This window comes from Oncorhynchus mykiss, chromosome 21 (assembly GCF_057628025.1).
Source record: "Oncorhynchus mykiss isolate SJ-2025 chromosome 21, ASM5762802v1, whole genome shotgun sequence".
Taxonomy (NCBI): Eukaryota; Metazoa; Chordata; class Actinopteri; order Salmoniformes; family Salmonidae; genus Oncorhynchus; species Oncorhynchus mykiss.
Window position 1 is genome coordinate 24000436 of NC_143042.1, and position 27317 is coordinate 24027752.

Below are 27317 nucleotides of genomic sequence, written 5' to 3' on the forward strand. Positions count from 1 at the left end.
TTTGCTAGAATGCTCTAATAGGGATGATATCTTTCTGTTATCTCTCTGATTATGTCCCACAGGGTCTGATTGTGAGTGGTCTGCCTCTGTGCTGTTGGTGTCTGTTATTGGTCTTCAATTGGACAAAACCATTTTTATGCCAATCCCCTGATGATACGACACCTGCTACAGCACCGATGAGTCATGATCAGGAAACGCTCTCCTGTTGGGCTGAAACGCACAGCTAGATTTTAATCGTGGATATTTATGGCTAATTGTTTTCCCCTTTAATCAAACATCAAATGTACCATTTATGTAGCCAGCTTGTGGTTTGATTGAAGATTTAATTTCCTGCCACAGATATAATTATTAGGGTTGGGCGGTATCCAGTTTTATCATACCGTTTCTGTACTGTATTACTGAAACTTTTCTTAAGGGGCGCCATTAAACAGAATAAGTGTGGATGGATGGATACAATCAAAAGTTTGGACACCTACTCATTCAAGGATTTTTCTTTATTTTGACTATTTTCTACTTTGTAGAATAATAGTGAACATCAAAACTATGAAATAATACGTATGGAATCATGTAGCAACCAAAAAAGGGTTAAACAAATCAAAATATATTTTAGATTTAAAGTAGCCACCCTTTGCCTTCATGACCGCTTTGCACACTCTTAGCATTCTCTCAACCAGCTTCATGAGGTAGTCAACTGGAATGCATTTCAGTTAACAGGTATTGCTAGTTAAAAGGGGTGGCAGTTAGCTTAGTGGTTAGAGCATTGGACAAGTAACCGAAAGGTCAGCTCGGGGATTCGATCCAGCAACAAGGTAAAAATCTGTTCTGCCCCTGAACAAGGCACTGTTCCTCGGTAGGCTGTCATTGTAAATAAGAATTTGTTCTTAACTGACTTAATTGGAAGGGTGGTATACAGAAGATAGCCCTATTTGGTAAAAGACCAAGTCCATATTATTGCAAGAACGGCTCAAATAAGCAAAGAGAAAGGACAGTCTGTTCATTTTAAGACATGAAGGTCAGTCAATCTGGAAAGCTTCAAGTGCAGTCGCTAAAACCAAGCGCTGTGATGAAACTCTCATGAGGACCGCCACAGGAATGGAAGACCCAGAGTTACCAATGCTGCAGAGGATAAGTTAATTAGAGTTAATTGCACCTCCGATTGCAGCCCAAACACTTAACAGACATCTCAGAAGAGTTCAGAAGAGCCTGCGTGAATCAGGCCTTCATGGTCGAATTGCTGCAAAGAAACCACTATAAATGGACTCCAATAAGAACTTGCTTGGGCCAAGAAACACAAGCAATGGCCGTTAGACTGGTGGGAATCTGTCCTTTGGTCTGATGAGTCCAAATTTGAGAATTTTGGTTCCAACCGCCGTGTCTTTGTGAAACAGAGTAGGTGAACAGATGGTTCCCTCCATGAAGCACGGGGGTGTTTTGCTGTTGACACTGATTTTATTTAGAATTCAAGGCACACTTAACCAGCATGGCTACCACAGCATTCTGCAGCGATACGCCATCCCATCTGGTTTGTGCTTAGTCCGACTATCATTTGTTTTTCAACAGGACAATGACCCAACACACCTCCAGACTGTAAGAGCTATTTGACCGAGAACGAGAGAAGGAGTGCTGCATCAGATGACCTAGCCTCCAGAATCACCAGACCTCAACCCAATTGAGATGGTTTGGGATGAGTTGGACCACAGAGTGAAGGAAAAGCAGCCAACAAGTGCTTGGCATATGTGGGAACTCCTTCAAGACTGTTGGAAAAGCATTCCTCATGAAGCTGGGCGAGAGATTGCCAAGTGTGTACAAAACATTAAGAACGCCTGGTCTTTCACAATCTTTTGTACAAAACAATACTTGTATGATTTATTTAAAAAAATGTACACACACCTATTTAGGCTACAGGGATCTTGATCCAGGAGGGGATTAACAAATAATTTCCCTAGCTCAGTGCTCTAGCTATCCTTTCATTTGCTAACTAAATGTTAAGATGAAGCTTTTTGGTTACACCAAATACATTCATCTTAACATTTAGTTAGCAAATGAAAGGATAGCTAGAGCACTGAGCTAGGGAAATTATTTGTAATCTTAGATTTCTTATAGTTATATTTAAGTTTAAGCAGTGGCACTTATAACTAAGGAGGGGGGGGGGTTTATGGGTACCCACAAAACCGGTATCGAAAGTCATACTGTCGATATTTCAAAATAACCAGATAAACGGTATGTGGCCCAAGCCTAATAATTATATATATTTTCTGCCCAGGAACAGTCATGAGACCAGCTCTGTGCCACCTGTATGTGTGAGGTTGCTGCTGACTTTCTAGTCATTGTCTGAAAAACTACTTTCGCAATCGTAGAAGCATAGAACTGAGGGGAGTAGAACAGAACAGTGGTTTTGTAAATGAAGATGCCAGTAATATGCCTCTCCCAGTAATTCAAAGAGTTAGCCCAACAAAGGTTCTCTCTCTATGCAGGGTCCTAGTTCTTTAAGATCCTGGGCTCTGCTGCAACGATCCCCAACAAACACACACACACCATGCTGTGTTGTATTTGGTCTCTATATAATGTTGTGGTGTCTCTATCATGCTGTGTGTTTTTTGTCCTAAATTTTTAATCCCAGCACCCGCAGGAGGCCTTTTGGTAGGCCATCATTGTAAATAAGAATAAAGGTTGAATTAATCAAATACACACACACTGCTCCTTCCTCAGTGCTAGTTCTGCACTGCTTCTTCTTTGCCCCTCAGGACCAGGTCACATGACTTAGGTGTTTACTTCCAAATCCTCTTCCTGTTTCAGACCCACCCAGTCTAGCCCCTCCCCTCTCCAGCTCGCTCTTTCTCTCCTCACTCTCATCATCCCTCTCTATTGTTGTCCTCTCCCCATCTCCTCTCGATCCTCCTTCTCGCCATCTCTCTCTGACATTTGAGCTACAGAGCGAAGGCTGTCTGTTTAGTCTTTCATTTGTCTCACTGCCTTTATTCTTCATCCCTTGTTGATCACTGGCTGCATCCTAAGTAGGGCATCTTTCCTTCATTCCTTTCTCTCTACTCATCCCTTGTTCTCGCTTTCTCATGCGGTGTGTGTGTGTGTGTGTCTCTCGTGGACTTGACAGGCAGCATAATAGATTAAGACACGCTGCAGTCAGGACTGCTGCAGGGAGAAGAAGCTGCTGCAGTGTATGTGTTGGTCCGTGTGTGTCTTTGTCTGTGGCGGGAGCCTCTTAAAGGGACACCCTGCCTGCGTTGGTCAGTTGGTGGCTGGTAAACCTGCAGTGGCTCAGAATAGCAACACAGCACGGTAGCTTCCACACTCTCCTCCCTCGTTTCAGTCTGTCGCTTTCTTTAACACTCCTATTTCTGTTGCTTTCTCTTGACACTTCTTTTCATCTGCTCCTCCACTCTTCCCCTCTCACCATCTCGCTCACCTGGTATTAGTCTGGTAATCTATGGAGTAATGCGGTTACGTGGTCTAAAGATCTGAGTCAGTCAGTTAGGGAGAGTGGTTGAGTCATCAGTGTAGTGTTTAGACTAGAGGACAGACAGTCGGTAGGGATCTCCTTTGCAACGCGTTTCCAAACGGGAGGGAAACGCACTGCCTGTGAGTCATCATACTGGAGATATAGCTACTCCGCCATGGTGTGTGTGTGTGATGCGTGTGTCAATTTTTAATTCATGCATGTTTTGTTGAAAGTCGCTCTCATGCATGTTTTGGCGTGCGTGTGTACCTGTGTGTTGCTGTCATGCCTGTATTAATGTCAGTTTCGCCTCTCTTTGTTGTTCTTGCTTTGACCGGTTCTGGGGCTCTTGCCATGGAGGCCGCCTTTCAGTTCTTCCAGTCTGTGTGCGTTGATATTACTTCTGTATGAACGTGCGTATCTCCTCTGTGCAGGCGGGTTCGGGGGCTCTCACCATGGCTGCAGCATTTCAAGACTTCCAGAGGAGCGAGTCAGACCGGCTAAATGAGATGAAGGGTCATCTAGAGATTGCCTTACTGGAGAAGCACTTCCTACGTAAGTAACCTTAACAACTCTAGCACACATTTTTAGCTGTTTATTCATCCTCCATTGCTGTAGTAGCTATCTGCTTGTGCACATTAATTGGTGAGTCAGTGTGAGAATGGGAGGGGCTGGAGGATTGGCTGTTAACGGGGAAAGAGGATGGTGGAGGGATGGGTGGCGGAGAGGAATGGACGAGGGAGTTGGGATGCGCCGTAGCCTGAGGGGGAGCACATTCAATTGTGCTAACTCATGTTTATTCTTTCACACACACCTCTGCGCTGGGTCAGCCACTAATGCCTCTGGCCAATGTGGCTGCCCTGCCCCATTTAACCCCACTCAGGGATGGGTACACACTGTACCAAGCCTTCACTACGGTGTAGTGGCCTGTGCTGTTTGTGTGGGTGTGCTACCCCACGTGTAGCTGACGTACGTGCATGCGCGCAGTTTTTCCATCCACAGGTCTGCCAGTGTACCTCTCCATCCGAGAGTGTGAGCTTGCATTGCTGAAGCTGTATGACTAAAGCCTATTGCTAAGGCTATATGGCTAAAGCTATAGGTTATTGCTAATTTCCAAGGCTAAAGCTATATGTCCAAAGCTATAGTGCTACAGTGAAGCTAAAGCTATATGGTTAAAGCTATGGCTAAAGTTGCAGTGCTTAATATACACTCTCTAGTATTTATTTGGACAGTGAAGCTAAAATGTTTACTTTAGCTCTCTACTCCAGCATTTTGTTTTATGTGGCGATAGTACAGAATATCACATTTTTATTTTAGGGTATTTTCATACATATCTATCTGTTTTATCATTTAGAAATGAAAGCACTATCCCCACATTTTGAAGGTGTCAAGTATTTGGATAACTCATTTAGTGTGTCGGGGGGGGGAGGCAGCAGGTGTAAAAAAATAAAATAAAATATTTAAAAAAAAATCAATAAATAAAAACAGCACACAGAAATAAACTTCCATAATTCTTAACATACCAACTGCCTCTGTAGTGAAATTTTTAATTGTAATTTTTTGCAACACTCGCTCATCAGACTTTGTAAGCAAGCTAATGACAATGCCTCCTAAAGACATGATTGACATCGGGAAGTTGATTATGTAAATCTGCTAGTTAGTTAGCTATGCTGTCCCCCAATTATTATATATATTTTTTTTCTGATGCTGATGTGCCCCTTACCAGTGGCAATTTTGGCATGTAAATCTTTTTGTTAATGCATGCCACAACGGAACACTTACATTAATTTCACTATAGCGGTGACAAACGGTGCCCACAAACTGTTAGGGCCTACATTATAGCACCGTGGAGTGAATCCTTACCACTGCTTCACCTGGCTGTCAGCGGAGCCTTGTCTGGAATATTTTACTGCCTTTAAAAAAAACATAGCTGATATTGCTGACTTGCTTAAACAAATGTGGTTTCTACTGACAATTGAGATGTTGTCCCTCATGCCATAGTTTGTACAAGCAAATAAGAGGCAATCTGTAATTTCGATTTAAGACATTTAATGAGCAAGCTCGGACGGACGTAGTGAATATAACTTTGTTCAGCACTTGAAATATACAGCGACAGGGGAAAGAGGTGACAGTATTCTCCCTGTACACCAAGTCGGAACCGTAGGATAAATAAGAGGGGCATATAAGCAGACAATGAAAGCTCTTACAATGTTCAATGATTACATTTCTCTAAAACAGGCTATAGGCTACATGTGCACCAACAATTCAGAACAGTAGGCTAAGTTATGAGGGGGGAAGGGACTAAATTGTTAGGGTGAAGCACTTGAGTTCCCAATTGTCTTGAACTCACTGAAGTCTGAGATTTCCGAGTTTCCAGTTCTTTTGAACGTGGTAGAAGTCATGCTGGATTGGCAGCGTGGGCAATATATTCAACCCTTTCTGACATGTGAATGTCTATTACCTTTTAAGCTTGGAAAAGAGACCATAAACCCAGACTTGGACCATACACCCACTCCACTGAATAGAAGGCAAGTGATTGCTTTACAAACCACTGATTCCTTCCAAACCACTCATTGTTGAGTTTGAGATTTCCAACTTGTTGGGTAATGTTTATGGCCAATGAGCACCAATATGTTATCTATAATTTCTCTTCATTATGACAAGGATAGAAAAGGGTTTACCAGTAGATCGACTTGATTCATGATGACTGCTAACTAAGACTTTGAAAGTTAGATGTTGACATGATCACTCCAATCAATGCTATGGTAGATGTGATTTTATCTGTGGCCAATGACATTGAGCCTTCTTGGATGGGCACTTCTAATGTAAATCTATGGTAGCGTCCAAGGGGCTCAAATTTTTGAGCTCTCCCCATATATTTTGCGGTGACTTGGTGTCCCCATGAGTAACAGAACACTGAGCCAATCACATGTGGATACTCACTCAAAATAATTAATAAAATTAAAAAAATCCAGTGAGGGCACTTTCTCTTAGAAGGGCAGGTGCTCGGGCACTGGTTGATTCCTATCTACATGTCTGTAGTCAGAATTTTACTATTTTGGTTCCATATTCCTAGCATGCAATGACTACTTCAAGCTTGGCACTCAACAAACTTGTTGGATGCATATGCAGTTTTTTGTGTTTCGGATTATGTTGTGTCAAATAGAAATGAATGGTAAATAATGATTTGTGTCATTTTGGAGTCACTTTTTAATTGTAAATTAGAATATATTTCTGATCAATTAGTCTATTAATGAATTATTCTTTACCTTACGTTAGTGTCATTTCAAACATTGTAGGATTCTTGGTTATCTGCATGAACCCAGCCTAAACCATAAATCATCCATTCACCAATTGGCTTAATCATTTATTTACTAACTAACTAATCACAGAAATGTTTAAACAAACAGTAGCTATTGGTTACTAACAATGATAAGGAAGATCCCCTAGTGGGCTGAGCCGATATGACGGCTTGGTGGACAAAGGGAAGTGGGTGTGGACTGAGAAAGAAGCGGGAAAGACAAAAGGGATCATTACACAGTTAAATTATATTAATTGAAATGCTAATCCTTTGTGCTTAAATGCTCATTCATTCGGGAATAATTGCATTCAATGTATATTTACGCCCCATGTGTTGTGATCTTCTCTGTTGGAATCTGATCCGTCTGCTGGAGAGTTCATCCGAGTCGGTTTCCCTGAAGATCAGTATTTCGTGGTTAGAATGGATTCTTCAGAGTACCATTCAGAAATGTTCTCATAGAATAATGTTTCGGCGGCTGTCGGTATTCTCGTCCCAGGTTTACATAATTTCTAGCTGCAGACTAGTATCCAAGATTTGCTCTTATTCTGTGGGGATCGATAGTCTCTGAGTTGAACTATTTCCAGCCGTGTAGCCAATGCTCCACGTGGTATGGTTAGGAATTCAATAACTATTCGCAATCACAGCTCACGCTGTGGCTTTGCTTAGTCTTGGTACTCAAACCTGTGCCACCTCAGCATGCGTGGTCTGAAGAGGATTTTCTCAGGAGGGGTTTTTATTCATAACAGTAGAAAAGGTGGTTCCATGACGCCAGATCATGTCTGTGCTCATGGGGGCGGGCCAATGACTTAGTTAAACTTTAAAGGGAATACAATTCTCTCACATTAAAGGTTTAACATCACTTTTCACTTATAGTTTCATTTTATACAATAATTAGATGCAAACCTCATAATGGAGGCACCTGTATAAACCGAGTTAAGGTAATATGGCTGTATTGTCTTTCATGAGGTCACAAACATGAAACAAAACGGACCGGGTCGTAGCTGGATTCTCCACCGACCGTTTACACATTCTCCAAAATATGGATATTGTTCAGTTCTCAAATTCTGTGATGTAGTAGAAGTTCTACTGTGAAACTCACTGCATGGCCAGGGAAAGCCTCTTTACCCAATTTATGATGTGGGGGTTAAATTGTAAACCTGACCTTCCCAATAGGGGACGGGGTTGTTCACATCTCTGCTAGGCAATTCACTGAAAGGGCTAGCGTCATGACACATGATTACGGATAATCTGTTACATATACGCCGGGAGTCCGAAAGCAGGTGCAGATGGTGAGTTTTTAATATGGAACAGATGCAAAAGAACCAACATGAGAAGTCTACTGAACGAGAGATGATAACATCTAAAGACTGATTAACACAGAGGGCTAAATAAAGGGCAAGTAATCAGGGAAGTGATTAAGTCCAGGTGTGCCTAATGAAGCGCAGGTGTGTGTAATGATGGGTTGCCAGGAGCTGTGGTTAGTAAACTGGCGATGTGACAATCATGAATGAATTGTGAATAATGAGTGACAAAGTTACAGAAGCATAAATATCATACCCCCCCAAAAAATTCTAACCTCCCTGTTATTGGTAATGGTGAGAGGTTAGCATGTTTTGGGTGGACTTCAAGATGGTGCTGACGGAGAGGGTCGCCTCGCTTTGAGTTCTTAGGAAACTATACAGTATTATAAAAACATTTTAATGTATTATTATTACATTGTTACCCCAGGAAATCTTATAACATAAACTAACAAGAACTATTGGATATAAGAGCAACGTCAACCAACATTACAACCAGGAATACAACTTTCCCGAAGCGGATCCTCTGTTCGGAATCACGACCCAGGACAATGGATCTAATCCCAGTAGCTGACCCAAAACAACGGCGCCGCAGACGGAGGGGCCACCTGGTCAGGCTCCGTAGACGTGCACATCACCCACTGCTCCAGAGTATACTACTCGCCAATGTCCAGTCTCTTGACAACAAGGTAGATGAAATTTGAGCAAGGGTTGCCTTCCAGAGAGACATCAGCTTGTAACATTCTCTGTTTCACGGAAACCTGACTCTCTCGGGATATGTTGTCGGAATCGGTTCAGCCACCTGGCTTCTCCATGCATCGTGCTGACAGCAAAACCCCTCTCTGGGAAGAGGAAGGGCGGGGGTGTATGCTTCATGATTAACGGCTAATGGTGTAATCATAACAACATACAGGAGCTAAAGTTCTGCTCACCCGATCTAAAATTCCTTACAATTAAATGCTGGCCATTTTACCTACCAAGAGAATTCTTACTCAATTCTTACCCCCCTCCCCCCCCCCCCCCCCCTATCCACATCGAAGGGACAGCAGTGGAGAAGGTGGAAAGTTAAGTTCTTCGGCGTACACATCACGGGCAAACTGAAAAGGTCCACCCACATAAGACAGTGTGGTGAAGAAGGGGCTACAGCACCTCTTCAACCTCAGGAGGCTGAAGAAATTTGGCTTGACACCCAAAACCCTGACAAACATTTACAGATGAACAAACGAGCGCACCCTGTCGGGCTGTATCACCGCCTGCTACGGCAAACTACCTGCCCTCCATGACACCTACAGCACCCCTTGTCACAGTAAGGCCAAAAGGTTTAAGAAGAAGAAGAACAACAACCACTGCCTGTTCACACTGCTACCATCCAGAAGACTAGGTCAGTACAGGTGCATCAAAGCTGGGACCGAGAGACAGAAGCTGTTTTTCAATCTCAAGGCTATCAGACTGCTCAACAGCGCACTAACTCAGAGGCTGCTGCCTACATTGAGACCCATTCTCTGGCCACTTTAATAAATAGATCACGAGTCACTTTAAATAATGCCACTTAAATAATGTTTACATATCTTTACATATCTTATTATTCATATCAAATGTATATACTGTTTTATACCATCTATTGCACTTTGCCTATGCCCCTCGGCCATATACTTATGTACATATTCTCATTCACCCCTTTAGATTTGTGTGTATTAGGTAGTTGTTGGGGAATTGTTAGATAATACTGCACTGTTGGAACTAGAAGCACAAGCATTTCGCTACACTTATATTAACATCTGCTAACCATGTGTATGTGACCAATAAAATTTGATTTGACACAAAATGCTTTAATTTCTAAGTGGTAAAATGGATATGTATGAGAATACCTCAAAATATAAGGTGACATTTTGTACTGTTGCCTCCAAACATTTTGATCTCAAATCCAACATGACGTCAGATTACACATTTTTAGCTAAAGCTAGGACTACTGCTACCAGTCTCAATATTCCTTGATTGCTCGGCCTGTGTCGCTCAGTGTGTGTGTCTCTCTCTGTCGGTCTGTTCTTATCCCCTCGGCTATTGTTCTCCTGACATGAATTCAACTAATCAGGCGTAGTCCATCTCAGCCCTGTAGAGGGTCCTTATGAAGAGCCTGTCTCACACACACACACACAGATGGATGAGAGACTCAGCATCTAATAACAATAGGGTCTCATCACCACTACTCATCTAGACGGACAAATATGTCCTGATGAATGTTGTCTACAGAGTTGAGTACCATTGTGTCATTAGTACTGAGCACACTCTTTTCTCAGGGTAATTTGCCGTTTTCAAGTTCACTCCTGTTTTGTGTAGGATCTTTATGGAGAGGGAAGGTGGACTGTTGTATAATAATCTGCATATATACTGGACATACTCATGCATTATTAAACTCTGCTTTGCTATCAATGACAGTCTTCCATAGCTGATGTTTGAGTTAGCGTTTAGCATGCTATAAAATACTGTCACAACATGGCAGCTTTGCCTTGCTGAAGGTCAGAATAGAGATGTCAGGCCAGGGACTAAACATATCTGCACACTTCATACTGAATGGCAGTAGGTGCCTGTTGTATTCGTGAACTAGAGTGAATCTGTTTCTGGGTAATACAGGTCCTGACCAGGCCCCTCTGCTCTCTTTCTCCCGTCCTCTACCCCTCTTCCTCCCAGTGTAATTGGAGCGGTGAAGCAGGAGAATCCATTAGCAGCTAAATGGACTTTGCTCTGTTCATCCTTGCTTTCTTCTGTTAATCTCTGCTTTCTTTTGTGTTCATCTCTGCACAGTTGTGTGTGTGTGTGTGTAGTGGAGCAGGGTGAATTGAGAAAGAGATGGGCATGTGGGGTCTGAGTGGCTGAGACTTGACTGGCTAGTGGTTAGACTATAGCATTACCTATAGTCCATCTGATGCCCCACTCTGAACAGCTGAAACAACCTTAAGCTACTAGACAGGCTAATATTCTACTAGAACTCTGAAACAATCTGTATACATGCGATAGAGATCAATCGACCAAAAACTATACATTTCGTCTCTTGGTTGTGTATTTTACACTATGTTGAGAAAAAAATCAGAGTATAATGCTTGTATGGATGTCAACCCCAGTACATGTTCATGTCATCACCAATAAACTGCATTACACTTCAAAACGACCACCGATTACTGTATGCTAGCTATGCTACCAGCTTATACGAACAGGAGCTAGCATTTAGCACTTACTTCTAAACCTGGAAAGGGGCAACTTCTAAATGTTTTGCTGCGATAACAGCCAAATGTATATAAAATCGGACTATAGTAGACACATTGTGGGCCTGTTACAATAAGTAAATCATGATTGATGTGACGAATAGCCACTGGCGCACATTCAACAAATCTGGTCTAACAATCTGGCATCCTTCTATCCCCCGCGGTCTGCAGTCCATTGACCTTTTTACCACATCTATTAGACATGGCAGCATGGATTTGATAGAACCCATGAAGGTTCATAATACATAATACTGATGAAATGGTTGCGCTCGGTCAACCAAGGTGTGTCCCAAATGGCACCGTATTCTCTATGTAGTGCACTACAGTTTACCAGCCCTCATAAGGCTCTAGTAGTGCACTATGTAGGGAATTGGATGCCATTTGGGATGCAACCGTAATTGACAAGTAGCTTTTGCAGTGCTAGTTCTATATGTTTTACTGTTTTGAGGCTAGCAGATTAAAGCGGAAGACGTCTAATCTCTGTGCAGTCAGAGGTGATGTGCTAATAGTACAGTCAATCAGTCCTCTGAAGTCACTCGCTGTAAGCGCTCAACTCACCCCCTGATCTGCCTTTATGGGCTTCTTTCCCATCTACGCCTTTCATGAATTCACTTTTCATCGATTCCCTGTGAGTGCCGTAATCGTAATCGTAATCCCTGTGAGTGCTTCCCCCTCACCCATGGTCTCTCATCACCCATCTCTTTCTCTGGTGACCTCTGCAGCAGAGGATGCAGATATGGCAGAGTAGAGCAGTCTCTGGAGGTTGCAGGAAGGCATTGTGGTCTTCACCAGTACCTGGATGATAATCCAAGCCCACTTTGTTTGTTTAGGCCAGGGCCCAAAAGTTGTGCGCTATGTAGGGAATAGGGTGCCATTTGGAATGCATACAGTGTTGCTATGTGAGATGGCGAGCCAGTGAGGGAACAACTGGATTGTCTGTGTTGTGGGGATCCTGTTTGTTCTTGTGTTGCCTGATCACCTTTATCACATTAGTTGACAATATCAATACTCAATCACTACTTTCAATTCAGTTCTACAGGGACCATTTTAGCAAGTGCCGTTGTCGGACTAACCAGAGTCATTGACACAGTGTAGGTTTGTACAGTGCAGAACTTGGATGCTGTTGACTAAGGCGCACTATGCTACTACTTAGACACCATTGAGCAGAGGCATGTACTGTGTGTGAACGGTTCACCGATTCTCAATGTATTTAGCGCTTTTTGTTTCGACAATGAAAGGGTAGTAAGTTTTAAGTTCCTCGGTGTACACATCACGGACAAACTGAATTGGTCCACCCACACTGTTACACAGACATCACTAACATAGAGACTGCTGCCAACCTAGACTCAAATCTCTGGCCACTTACCTCAGGAGGCTGAAGAAATTCTGCTTGTCACCAAAAGCACTCACAAACTTCTACAGATGCACAATCGAGAGCATCCTGTCGGGCTGTATCACCACCTGGTACGGCAACTGCTCCGCCCATAACCGCAAGGCTCTCCAGAGGGTAGTGAGGTCTGCACAACGCATCACAGGGGGCAAACTACCTGCCCTCCAGGACACCTACACCCGATGTCACAGGAAGGCCATAAAGATCATCAAGGACACAGGTGCATCAACGCGGGGACCGAGAGACTGAAAAACAGTTTCTATCTCAAGGCCATCAGACTGTTAAACAGCCACCACTAACATTGAGTGGCTGCTGCCAACACACTGACTCAACTCCAGCCACTTTAATAATGGAAATGGATGTAAAAATGTATCACTAGCCACTTTAAACAATGCCACTTAATATAATGTTTACATACCCTACATTATTCATCTCATATGTATATATTGTACTCTATACCATCTACTGCATCTTGCCTATGCCGTTCTGTACCATCACTCATATCTTTATGTACATATTATTTATCCCTTTACACTTGTGTGTGTATAAGGTAGTAGTTGTGGAATTGTTAGGTTAGATTACTCGTTGGTTATTACTGCATTTTCGGAACTAGAAGCACAAGCATTTCGCTACATTCGCATTAACATCTGCTAACCATGTATGTAGATAGTTCTGGATGAGATCTTTAAGGTCAGGGCCCTCCATAAGGCTCTCAAAATGATTTTAGACCCAAGTCACCACCTGTACCTGGAGTTTGAATTACTCCCCTCTGGGCGCAGGTATAGGGCACCCCTCAGCAGGAAAAACAGAACGAGACAATCATTTGTGCCAGGTGTGATATCCCTCCTAAATAGCTCGGGCGACTGTTCCTATTGACTCCGTAAGGCCAGCAGGCTAGTCTTTTTCTTTTTTTATTTAATGTTTTATTTCTTACTATTATTTTTATTGGTGCGTAACTGTTATGAAAGCTGTATTGTAAATTTTGTTTTGTATTTAAACGCCACTTTAAATGTGTACATGACACTGCAACAAAATCTCCCCATGGGGACAATTAAGTAAGTATGTGACAAAATAGAGGAACAGCGGAGTTCATTCAAGATTTTATTTCACCTTATTTAACCAGGTAAGTCAATTGAGAACCAAAACCAGTGAACAGGGCAACTCACAATGCCACTAAAAATACATAAAATGCTTTACAGAGGAAAAATATATATACATCAAATATACAACAATAAGAAATGTACAGTGGGTACAAGGCAACACAGCAGGGCTCCTGGGTGGCGCAGTGGCCTAAGGCACTGCATCTGTGCTAAAGGCGTCACTACAGACCCTGGTTCGATTCCGGGCTATATCACAACCGTCCTTGACCGGGTGTCCCATATGGCACCGCACAATTGACCCAGCCTAGTCCGGGTTAGGGGAGGGTTTGGCCGGGGTAGGCCGTCATTGTAAATAAGAATGTGTTCTTAACTGACTTGCTTAGTTAAATAAAATACTTAATGATCAGCAGGAATCTTGATCAGATTGCAGTTCAGTTAATGTTTTTGAAGGAGTGTAGTGGGATGAGTGTGTCAAGTTTTGAGGGTCTTTTGCAGCTCGTTCCAGTCATTGGCGGAGGAAAACTGTAATGAATGATGGCCAAAGGAAGTGCAGGCTTTGGGAATGACCAGTGTGATACATTTACCAGAGCGCAGGATCATTGCTATTCTAACTTCCGCGATGCATATAAGGCCCTGCCCCGCTCTCCTTTCGGAAAAGCTGACCACGACTCCATTTTGTTGATCCCTGCCTACAGACAGAAACTAAAACAAGAAGCTCCCGCGCTGAGGTCTGTTCAACGCTGGTCCAACCAATCTGATTCCACACTCCAAGACTGCTTCCATCACGTGGACTGGGATATGTTTCGTATTGCATCAAACAACAACATTGACGAATACGCTGATTCGGTGAGCGAGTTCATTAGAACGTGCGTTGAAGATGTCGTTCCCATAGCCACGATTAAAACATTCCCAAACCAGAAACCGTGGATTGATGGCAGCATTTGTGTGAAACAGAAAGCGCGAACCACTGCTTTTAATCAGGGCAAGGTGACCGGAAACATGACCGAATACAAACAGTGTAGCTATTCCCTCCGCAAGGCAATCAAACAAGCAAGGCTGCAGGCCCAGACGGCATCCCCAACCGCGCCCTCAGAGCGTGCGCAGACCAGCTGGCTGGTGTGTTTACGGACATATACAATCAATCCTTATCCCAGTCTGTTGTTCCCACATGCTTCAAGAGGGCCACCATTGTTCCTGTTCCCAAGAAAGCTAAGGTAACTGAGCTAAACGACTACCGCCCCGTAGCACTCACTCCCGTCATCATGAAGTGCTTTGAGAGACTAGTCAATGACCATATCACCTCCACCCTACCTGACACCCTAGACCCACTCCAATTTGCTTACCGCCCAAATAGGTCCACAGACGATGCAATCTCAATCACACTGCACACTGCCCTAACCCATCTGGACAAGAAGAATACCTATGTGAGAATGCTGTTCATCGACTACAGCTCGGCATTTAACATCATAGTGCCCTCCAAGCTCGTCATCAAGCTCGAGACCCTGGGTCTCGACCCCGCCCTGTGCAACTGGGTACTGGACTTCCTGACGGGCCGCCCCCAGGTGGTGAGGGTAGGAAACAACATCTCCACCCCGCTGATCCTCAACACTGGGGCCCCACAAGGGTGCGTTCTGAGCCCTCTCCTGTACTCCCTGTTCACCCACGACTGCGTGGCCACGCACGCCTCCAACTCAATCATCAAGTTTGCGGACGACACAACAGTGGTAGGCTTGATTACCAACAACGACGAGACGGCCTACAGGGAGGAGGTGAGGGCCCTCGGAGTGTGGTGTCAGGAAAATAACCTCACACTCAACGTCAACAAAACTAAGGAGATGATTGTGGACTTCAGGAAACAGCAGAGGGAACACCCCCCTATCCACATCGATGGAACCGTAGTGGAGAGGGTAGTAAGTTTTAAGTTCCTCGGCGTACACATCACAGACAAACTGAATTGGTCCACCCACACAGACAGCATCGTGAAGAAGGTGCAGCAGCGCCTCTTCAACCTCAGGAGGCTGAAGAAATTCGGCTTGTCACCAAAAGCACTCACAAACTTCTACAGATGCACAATCGAGAGCATCATGTCGGGCTGTATCACCGCCTGGTACGGCAACTGCTCCGCCCTCAACCGTAAGGCTCTCCAGAGGGTAGTGAGGTCTGCACAACGCGTCACCGGGGGCAAACTACCTGCCCTCCAGGACACCTACACCACCCGATGTCACAGGAAGGCCATAAAGATCAAGGACAACAACCTCCCGAGCCACTGCCTGTTCACCCCGCTATCATCCAGAAGGCGAGGTCAGTACAGGTGCATCAAAGCTGGGACCGAGAGACTGAAAAACAGCTTCTTTCTCAAGGCCATCAGACTGTTAAACAGCCACCACTAACATTGAGTGGCTGCTGCCAACACACTGACTCAACTCCAGCCACTTTAATAATTGGAATTGATGGGAAATGATGTAAAATATATCACTAGCCACTTTAAACAATGCTACCTAATATAATGTTTACATACCCTACATTATTCATCTCATATGTATACGTATATACTGTACTCTATATCATCTACTGCATCTTTATGTAATACATGTATCACTAGCCACTTTAACTATGCCACTTTGTTTACATACTCATCTCATATGTATATACTGTACTCAATACCATCTACTGTATCTTGCCTATGCCGCTCTGTACCATCACTCATTCATATATCTCTATGTACATATTCTTTATCCCCTTACACTTGTCTATAAGGTAGTAGTTTTGGAATTGTTAGCTAGATTACTTGTTGGTTATTACTGCATTGTCGGAACTAGAAGCACAAGCATTTCGCTACACTCACATTAACATCTGCTAACCATGTGTATGTGACAAATAAAATTTGATTTAGGTTGCTATTGGTAGCGGAGATGTTGAGGAGTGAGCTGAGGTATAGGGGAGACTTGCCTATGAGGGACTTTAATAAATTGGTACCAGTGGGTCTGACGTGTATATGTAACGAGGGCCAGTGATGTGTGTTGCAGGGACCACTGGTAACAAAGCGGATAGCAGTGTGATAAATTACATCTAGTTTGAGGGAGGTTTAGGGGGCAAGCCTGTAAAACCACATCGCCAATTGGCTGGATGGTGTGCTTGGCAAAGTGGGTAAAGGATGTTTTGTCACAGTACAAATCCAGAATTGGTTCTAACTTTCAACTGAAGGTGGGTGACGTGTGTGTGGATTGGGAGTGAGCAGTCCAGCCATATACCAAGGTATGTGTCGACATACTCTAGCTCTGACCCATTCGTGGTGAGAATGTTAAGATGGCATGCAGGTTGAGGTAGATTCTGGTTGAAGAGCATACTTTTTTTTGTGTTATTGAAGAGTAGGTGAAGGTCAGAGAAGGCACGCTGGATGTTAAAGCTATGTTGTGGGATGGTCAGCACAGTGTTCAGGGAGGGGCCAGTTGTGTACAGGATAGTGTTGTCGTCGGCATAAAGGTGGATGAGGGAGTTTCCAGCAGCATGCGCAACATTGGATTTGACACGTTGTAATAGTTTTCAAACCAGGCTAGACAATTTTCTGAGAACCCTAGATCGACGAGTCTATTGAGCAGGATGCAGTGCCTAACTGATTCCAAGGCTTTAGCCAGATCAATAAAAAGACGCAAAACACTCCTTGTTGTCAAAAGCAGATATGATTTAGAACCTTCAGTTTGAAGCCAGACTGCATCGCAGAAAAAACACTGGGATCCAGTTGGCGGGTTAACACTTGGTTGTGTGAAGGAACTCAAAGTCCATACCATTGCTAGGCTTAACTAAAGCCTATATCATAGCATACTTAGGCTAAAGCCCATACCATACACAAACTATATTTACATTTTAGTAATTTATCAGACGCTCTTATACAGACCGAGTTACAGGAGCCATTAGGGTTAAGTGCCTTGCTCAAGGGCACATCGACAGATTTCTCACCTAGTCAAACAAGCAATATTTTGGTTACTGTCCCAACCGCTAGGGTACCTGGCTACCTGGCACCCTGTCCTACCAGCGCCTCTGCCTCTATCACAGGAGAGCCCAAATGGCTTCGGTGTGGCTATTGAACATGGAACAGTATTAGCCTTGTGTTTATAAGTCCGTAAGAGACTCTTAAAAATAACAGACCATAGCTAGGCCAAAGCCCCTACCAGACCACAGCTAGACTACAGGAAGGTTCAAGACCCTATTATGGAACTGGCCCAGAGGGTGTCTATTGAGTCTATTAACAGTATTAGCCCTGTGTGCTAATGGTTGATAAGCACTGTAGCTGATAAGTCATTAAAAAATACGTGTGAGGTAACTATGTGAATAGGATCAGACATCAGATGTCTACTAGGCCGCTTGATCTTTTTGGTAAATAGGAAAATGTAGAAATGAGAACTGGAACACTCCGGGGCTCAGTTGCAATACATGTAATAGATTCCAGGTATCGTTTTGATAGCTATGCTGCCTTTTATCAGGGTTTTATCTGATAGGGCCTGAGTCATTGTTGGAGGCACAAACTGTGTTTTGTGCTTACTAGTCGATTTTTTTTTAAAGACGATCATAGCAGGTAGGTGGGTTGCTTAATTGTTCTACCTCCCTGTTCTGCATATTCCGCTTCTGCACAGTCATTGGTTTGGTTTCTATTGCTGCAGCCTGTTATGTGTGGTTGTCGGGGGTGTGTCTGTACTTCTTGACTCTGCAGCCTGCGTTCTGCAGGCAGATGCCTCCTTTTAGCATAAAGTACTGCAGATATCACGACATTGCACAATGGATGCTTAAATTATATAAGGAGTTTAGCTCAATATATAAAACAGTAAGCAGCAGCAAACTAGCAGCATCCTCCTCCAGCATCTCCCTGGTTGTCAGCAGGCTAATACTGTAATAATGCTGCTAAGGACACACAGCAGTTAAACTATATTCAATGAGTTATATGAATGAGTTATATGATGACAACATGGGCATATACCATCAAGTAGTTTAATTTATATAGAATATAATTGTAGTTCTTTCAGTCAACTCAGATCTCACTATGTGTCATTGGTTAAGCCTTATTCAAGCACTTCTAACAGGCCAATCTATATAATGCCCTGGTTTCTACATTCTTTGCCTCTTCACAAGTCTGTTTGGTTACTGGCTCGTTAAGTAGCTTCCTTCAGAAAACTAGCTCTTAACTGTTCATTTTGGTGTGGATTTGATATTTCACTAGGATCACCATTCGCTGTTGTGAAAGCACCAGCTACCCTTCCTGGGGGATTCCACCCACCACGGAGCTTTGAGTGGCTTCTTTTCCATTTTCAGGAATTCTGTTAACTTCAGCATCACTTTACCGATTTTGAAGTGAGCTTGTTAAGAGCGCTTTTTGTAGTCGGCTAGCTACAGTTCACCTGTTGCCTGGCCTACAAGCAATTAGCATTGATAGCTCGCTAGCCACTGCTTTAGCATCCCGCAGGTTTCCAATAGTTTTAGCTACTTTTACCTGTGGTCTCTATCTCCCCATCGGTTCCCATCGTTCAGAGTTCGCTGAACATTCCCATGTCTTCGCTAGCTAGTGGACTAACGGCACCACAGGGGTTTTAGCTGTCAACCCCCATTCAGTTTGTTTGGTTAACACGAGCGGTGCTGTTTTTTTCCTAGCGTTACACCACCATTGAAGCACCATCCCTTTTTAAATTATCCTGTTAAAGATGACCTAGCTGTGTGTTTCTACCTCGTTCTTGGTTTACAAACCGAGTCACTACTCTGTATTTGACGCGATGGCTAGCTAGCATCCTTGTTAGCTCTACTTTCACTACACTGAAAGTATAAAGACTGCATTTATTTCCCACCACTCGTAAATAAAGCTGTCTGTTTCTGCTTACCTGGCTCAAGCGCATGTTACCCTGTGTCTCTCACAACTTTGCGTTGTAGTAGCAGGGTGTTGAGTAGCTAGCTATCCCCACGATTATTCCATTTGCTTTCGTCTTTAAAAAATACTTTTTTTTACCTCGCCAATTTCGTAGTATCCAATTGGAAGTTAGTCTTGTCCCATCGCTGCAACTCCCGTACGGACTCGGGAGAGGTGAAGGTTCGAGAGCCGCGCATCCTCCAAACATGACCCTACCAAGCCGCACTGCTGCATGACATAATGCCCACTTAACCCGGAAGCCATCCGCACCAATGTGTCGGAGGAAACACCGTACACCTGGCTACCGTGTCAGCGTGCATGCGCCTGGCCCGCCACAGGAGTCACTCGATGGGACAAGGACTTCCCAGCTGGCCAAGCCCTCCCCTAACCCGGACCATGCTAGACCAATTGTGCGCCGCCTCATGGATCTCCCGGTCACGGCCGGCTGTGACACAGCCTGGATTCGAACCAGGATCTGTAGTGACATGGCTAGCACTGGCTTAGACTGCTGCGCCACTCGGGAGGCCCCGTCGAAACGAGATGTTGACTTACCAGCCTGTCAGTACATGCTCACATCCATTAGTCCACAACGCTTGGAGAATGTGTTTACTTCTGAACAATGTTTCCTTTATTATCACCATTTCCTGCCATAATGTTCCTGTCATAACCTTGTTTAGTTCTAAACTGTGTGTGTGTGTGTCGATCTAACCCAGTGGGAAGTAGGGCAGCTAGAGGAGAATATTGATCAGTCACAAACAGAACTAACTGTTCCACAACCTGAATGCATACAGTAAAAAACAGAATAAACTGTAATCTTCCCCCCTCTGGCTCTGTATGGAATGCATTTGGGTTGTGTCAGGACAGCAGGGAAATCAACAGTAGCATGAGGCATGGTGACATCAGGGTCACAGTAGGGTAGAGTTGGGGTCAATAGTGCAGTGTCCCTGTGACCTGTAGGGTCGGTGTTGATGTTAAACAGGTGTGTGTGTATATATGAGTACATGGGCTTTCCATGTCTGCCGGGGTTAATAGATCAGCCAATCACAATCTCTGAATGTCCTCACCTACCGATGGTCAAATCAGCTTTTCTTGTGTGTTTTAAACCGAAGACTACATACTATACAGTACGTAACGCTACCATGTGTTTTATTTTTAATGATGTGAACATGTATGCATTGCATAGCGCCGTCTTGCACTAACTACTGATCCTCGTCAGTCAGTCGTCGGCGTGTTAAGTACTGTACAGAATGTGAACAATAAACAGCCGTACACCAGCAACAGGTCTCTGTGTGTGAATGGACCCATTGTTCTGCTGGTATAATCTCATGCATTACTTTTCCTTCTCCCGGCTCTTTAAGCCTCGATGAGAGGGAATGTATTTATCTGCTTGCATACACACTGGACACTGCCTCGGGACTAGGACAGGGGTCCTGGGGTTCTGTAGGGAAAGACACCATGGGAGGGGAGTGGTGTATGGCTTCAACGTACTTGGTTGGTAGATTCCAGGCTTTTTTAGGGACTCTACAAGGCTCCATCTCTAACTCTGCAGACTGCAAAGCCTCTTGTATTTATGCTGTAGGATCCAACTGTGACCAGTTCAAAGCAGACCAGACCCACATTCCCTCATTCTCTCCTCTGGAGTTTTGATCAGCTGTGAGGTTTGTTTGTTTGTTTGGTACACCATGTCGCTGTGTGAAGCTAGGCTATAAACTTGACACCTAGACGGGCTGACTGGGAGCTGTATTTGAGTGCAGGGAGATTCGGAGTTGATTGGGGTCAGGCCCGTTAGGCAGTAAACTTCCACTGAATCCCGGCTTCAGCGAAGTTTGGGCCTGTATCAGATAGGTCGACCGATTTTATGATTTTTCAACGCCGATACGGATTTATTGGAGGACCAAAAAAGCCGATACCGATTTAATCGGCCAATTTTTATTTTATTTGTGATAACGACAATTACAACAATACTGAATGAACACTTATTTTAACTTTTATATAATACATCAATAAAATCTATTTAACCTCATGTAAATAATGAAATAATGCAAAAACAAAGTGTTGGAGAAGAAAGTAAAAGTGCAATATGTGCTATGTAAGAAAGCTAACGTTTCAGTTCCTTGGTCAGAACATGAGAACGTATGAAAGCTGGTGGGTCCTTTTAACATGAGTCTTCAATATTCCCAGGTAAGAAGTTTTAGGTTGTAGTTATTATAGGAATTATAGGACACTTTCCCTCCTTTACCATTTGTATTTCATTAACCTTTGACTATTGGATGTTCTTATATACACTTTAGTATTGCCAGTGTAACAGTATAGCTTCCGTCCCTCTAGTTAGCGCGCACTAACTAGCTAGCCATTTCACTTCGGTTACTCCAGCCTCATCTCGGGAGTTGATAGGCTTGAAGTCATAAACAGCGCAATGCTTGACACACAACGAAGAGCTGCTGGCAAAGCGCATGAAAGTGCTGTTTGAATGAATGTTTACGCGCCTGCTTCTGCCTACCACCGCTCAGATACTTGTATGCTCAGTCAGATTATATGCTACGCAGGACACGCTAGATAATATCTAGTAATATCATCAACCATGTGTAGTTAACTAGTGATTATGATTGTTTTTTTTATAAGATATGTTTAATGCTAGCTAGCAACTTAACTTGGCTTACTGCATTTGCGTAACAGGCAGTCTCCTTGTGGAGTGCAACGAGAGAGAGGCAGGTCGTTATTGCGTTGGACTAGTTAACTGTAAGGTTGCAAGATTGGATCCCCCGAGCTGACAAGGTGAAAATCTGTCGTTCTGCCCCTGAACAAAGCAGTTAACCCACTCGTTCCTAGGCTGTCATTGAAAATAAGAATGTGTTCTTAACTGTCTTGCCTAGTTAAATAAAGGTGTATAAGGGCCTCCCGGGTGGTGCAGTGGTTAAGGGCGCTGTACTGCAGCGCCAGCTGTGCCATCAGAGTCCCTGGGTTCGCGCCCAGGCTATGTGGTTACCGGCCGCGACCGGGAGGTCCGTGGGGCGACGCACAATTGGCCTAGCGTCGCCCGGGTTAGAGAGGGCTTGGTCGGTAGGGGTGTCCTTGTCTCATCGCGCACCAGCGACTCCTGTGGCGGGCTGGGCGCAAGTGTACGCTAACCAAGGTGGCCGGGTGCACGGTGTTTCCTCCGGCGCATTGGTGCGGCTGGCTTCCGGGTTGGATGTGCGCTGTGTTAAGAAGCAGTGCGGCTTGGTTGGGTTGTGTATCGGAGAACGCATGTCTTTCAACCTTCGTCTCTCCCGAACCCGTACGGGAATTGTAGCGATGAGACAAGATAGTAGCTACTACAACAATTGGATACCACGAAATTGTGGAGAAAAAGGGGTAAAAATTAAAAATAAAATGAATAAATAAATAAAGGTGTATAATATCAAAAAAATATATACAGTGGGGCAAGAAAGTATTTAGTCAGCCACCAATTGCAAATTATGGTGGAAAATAAGTATTTGGTCACCTACAAACAAGCAAGATTTCTGGCTCTCACAGACCTGTAACTTCTTGCAACCTTACAGTTAACTAGTCCAACTCAATAACGACCTGCCGCTCTCTGTCCTCCACTCGTTACCTGTATTAATGGCACCTGTTTGAACTTATCAGTATAAAAGACACCTGTCCACAACCTCAAACAGTCACACTCCAAACTCCACTATGGCCAACACCAAAGAGCTGTCAAAGGACACCAGAAACAAAATTGTAGACCTGCAACAGGCTGGGAAGACTGAATATGCAATAGGTAAGCAGCTTGGTTTGAAGAAATCAACTGTGGGAGCAATTATTAGGAAATGGAAGACATACAAGACCACTGATAATCTCCCTCGATCTGGGGCTCCACGCAAGATCTCACCCCGTGGGGTCAAAATGATCAGAAGAACGGTGAGCAAAAATCCCAGAACCACACGGGGGGACCTAGTGAATTACCTGCAGAGAGCTGGGACCAAAGTAACAAAGCCTACCATCAGTAACACACTATGCCGCCAGGGACTCAAATCCTGCAGTGCCAGACGTGTCCCCCTGCTTAAGCTAGTACATGTCCAGGCCCGTCTGAAGTTTGCTAGAGAGCATTTGGATGATCCAGAAGAAGATTGGGAGAATGTCATATGGTCAGATGAAACCAAAATATAACTTTTTGGTAAAAACTCAACTCGTCGTGTTTGGAGGACAAAGAATGCTGAGTTGCATCCAAAGAACACCATACCTACTGTGAAGCATGGGGGTGGAAACATCATGCTTTGGGGCTGTTTTTCTGCAAAGGGACCAGGACGACTGATCCGTGTAAAGGAAAGAATGAATGGGGCCATGTATTGTGAGATTTTGAGTGAACCTCCTTCCATCAGCAAGGGCATTGAAGATGAAATGTGGCTGGGTCTTTCAGCATGACAATGATCCCAAACACACAGCCCGGGCAACGAAGGAGTGGCTTCGTAAGAAGCATTTCAAGGTCCTGGAGTGGCCTAGCCAGTCTCCAGATCTCAACCCCATAGAAAATCTTTGGAGGGAGTTGAAAGTCCGTGTTGCCTAGCAACAGCCCCAAAACATCACTGCTCTAGAGGAGATCTGCATGGAGGAATGGGCCAAAATACCAGCAACAGTGTGTGAAAACCTTGTGAAGACTTACAGAAAACGTTTGACCTCTGTCATTGCCAACAAAGGGTATATAACAAAGTATTGAGAAACTTTTGTTATTGACCAAATACCTATTTTCCACCATAATTTGCAAATAAATTCATTAAAAATCCTACAATGTGATTTTTCTGGATTTTTTTTCTCATTTTGTCTGTCATAGTTGAAGTGTACCTATGATGAAAATTACAGGCCTCATCTTTCTAAGTGGGAGAACTTGCACAATTGGTGGCTGACTAAATACTTTTTTGCCCCTCTGTATACCATTTTTTTTTAAATCGGCGCCCCAAAAATACTGATTTCAGATTTGTTAAGAGAACTTGAAATCAGCCCTAATTAATCGGTCGACCTCTAGAATCAGAGTGCTGGCGGGTATTTTCTGAGGTGTGGCGAGTTGGGTTGCTTCTGGTTTTGGTCAATACCATTGTCCGGTTGGAGAGTGGGATCCTGTGGTGTCAGTCAATATCCGAACACAGCAGGGTGCTGGCTATGTATGTGAGGTGAGTGGGTTGGTTCAGTGGGTCTGGTGGGGGGGGGTTCAGAGGAGATGGAGGACTGCAGTGGCCTAGATTAAATCTTGCAAGCGCAACCTAAGTAAGTTAACATGACCTATCTGTTTATAAGACCTCTGTCTCCCTCAACGTCAGTAGGTTCATATGACCCATTTGTCTGTCTGTCTCGATAGCCCCAGAATATTTGACCTGTCTTTTCTGGGTAACCGTCTCCTAGCTATCTGACCTGTCTCTGTACCTCTAGATGTCAGTTCATTGGTTAGACCAGCAGCTCTGGGTTGTGAGGCACAGCACTCTAACTGGAGGGCTCAGCCTCCCCACTGTGTGTGGATAAATGGGATATGGATTCATAGGAGATTGCACTCGAACAGCAAATCAGTTTATTCTCAGCTGGTTAGTGAAGAGAACAGGAGAGACACTCTGGCATGTGACAGATTGTCTTACCTATTTAAGGACACTTGAACCACAAACATGACATTTGTGCATGCCTTAAACCCAGGGACAGAGTCATTGTACTGGGGTTCATTGTGGCCAGAGAAGGAAGTGAAAGACACGCTCTGTTACTGTGCCTTGGTGACCCAGGGTAAACTGCACTCGTGATTTTAAAGCTTACGTGTTTGTGAAGCACACTAGTGCATCTGTTCTCTCTGCTTGGGAGCACAGGTGTGCTTTCCATTGTTTTCATAGTTCTATTTAATTATCACTTCTGTATAAATGCTATTTTAATGAGTATTTCCAGGCACTAGCATTTTGTCCCATCCTAAATTGTTTTAGACATGATTCTTCCGCTCCCTGGCTGGGTATAAAGAAATATGGTGTCTCCTATTACCCTGGAAGAGGTGGTCTTTACTGATACAGTGAGGAGAACAAGTATTTGATACACTGCCGATTTTGCAGGTTTTCCTACTTACAAAACATGTAGAGGTCTGTAATTTTTTATCATAGGTACACTTCAACTGTGAGAGACAGAATCTAAAACAAAAATCCAGAAAATCACATGATTTTTGAGTAATTAATTTGCATTTTATTGCATGACATAAGTATTTGATAAAGCAGAACTTAATATTTGGTACAGAAACCTTTGTTTGCAATTACAGAGATCATGTTTCCTGTAGTTCTTGACCAGGTTTGCACACACTGCAGCAGGGATTTTGGCCCACTCCTCCATACAGACCTTCTCCAGATCCTTCAGGTTTCGGGGCTGTCGCTGGGCAATACGGACTTTCAGCTCCCTCCAAATATTTTCTATTGGGTTCAGGTCTGGAGACTGGCTAGGCCACTCCAGGACCTTGAGATGCTTCTTATGGAGCCACTCCTTAGTTGCCATGGCTGTGTGTTTCGGGTCATTGTCATGCTGGAAGACCCAGCCACGACCCATCTTCAATGCTCTTACTGAGGGAAGGAGGTTGTTGGCCAAGATCTCGCGATACATGGCCCCATCCATCCTCCCCTCAATACGGTGCAGTCGTCCTGTCCCCCTTTGCAGAAAAGCATCCCCAAAGAATTATGTTTCCACCTCCATGCTTCACGGTTGGGATGGTGTTCTTGGGGTTGTACTCATCCTTCTTCCTCCAAACACGGCGAGTGGAGTTTAGACCAAAAAGCTCTATTTTTGTCTCATCAAACCACATGACCTTCTCCCATTCCTCCTCTGGATCATCCAGATGGTCATTGGCAAACTTCAGACGGGCCTGGATATGCGCTGGCTTGAGCAGGGGGACCTTGCGTGCGCTGCAGGATTTTAATCCATGACGGCGTAGTGTGTTACTAATGGTTTTCTTTGAGACTGTGGTCCCAGCTCTCTTCAGGTCATTGACCAGGTCCTGCCGTGTAGTTCTGGGCTGATCCCTCACCTCCCTCATGATCATTGATGCCCCACGAGGTGAGATCTTGCATGGAGCCCCAGACCGAGGGTGATTGACCGTCATCTTGAACTTCTTCCATTTTCAAATAATTGCTCCAAAGGTTGTTGCCTTCTCACCAAGCTGCTTGCCTATTGTCCTGTAGCCCATCCCAGCCTTGTGCAGGTCTACAATTTTATCCCTGATGTCCTTACACAGCTCTCTGGTCTTGGCCATTGTGGAGAGGTTGGAGTCTGTTTGATTGAGTGTGTGGACAGGTGTCTTTTATACAGATAACGAGTTTAAACAGGTGCAGTTAATACAGGTGATGAGTGGAGAACAGGAGTGCTTCTTAAAGAAAAACTAACAGGTCTGAGAGCTGGAATTCTTACTGGTTGGTAGGTGATCAAATACTTATGTCATGCAATAAAATGCTAATTAATTACTTAAAAATCATATAATGTGATTTTCTGGATGATAAAAATTACAGACCTCTACATGCTCTGTAAGTAGGAAACACTGCCGATTTTGCAGGTTATCAAATACTTGTTCTCCCCACTGTATATCCCTTAAACAATGTAAACTACGCCTTGGTCCAATTATTGCTCTCACAATTTCTAT

The 27317-nt window shown here is 44.0% G+C and overlaps 1 protein-coding gene across 4 annotated transcripts in view; it reads left to right on the top strand.

Annotated features, from left to right (window-relative positions):
* LOC110500282 (GRAM domain-containing protein 4) overlaps positions 1 to 27317 on the top strand; it is a 74488-nt gene that overhangs the window by 17503 nt on the left and 29668 nt on the right. For 2 of the 4 annotated variants that reach the window (XM_021577574.3, XM_021577575.3), the window contains exon 3: positions 3889 to 4009. In XM_021577574.3, coding sequence (XP_021433249.2) covers positions 3889 to 4009 — 121 coding nt within the window. Of the gene's footprint in view, positions 1 to 2825; positions 3598 to 3888; positions 4010 to 27317 lie in introns of those variants that run through there. The other 2 variants (XM_090214317.1, XM_021577577.3) reach the window with 2 other exon arrangements.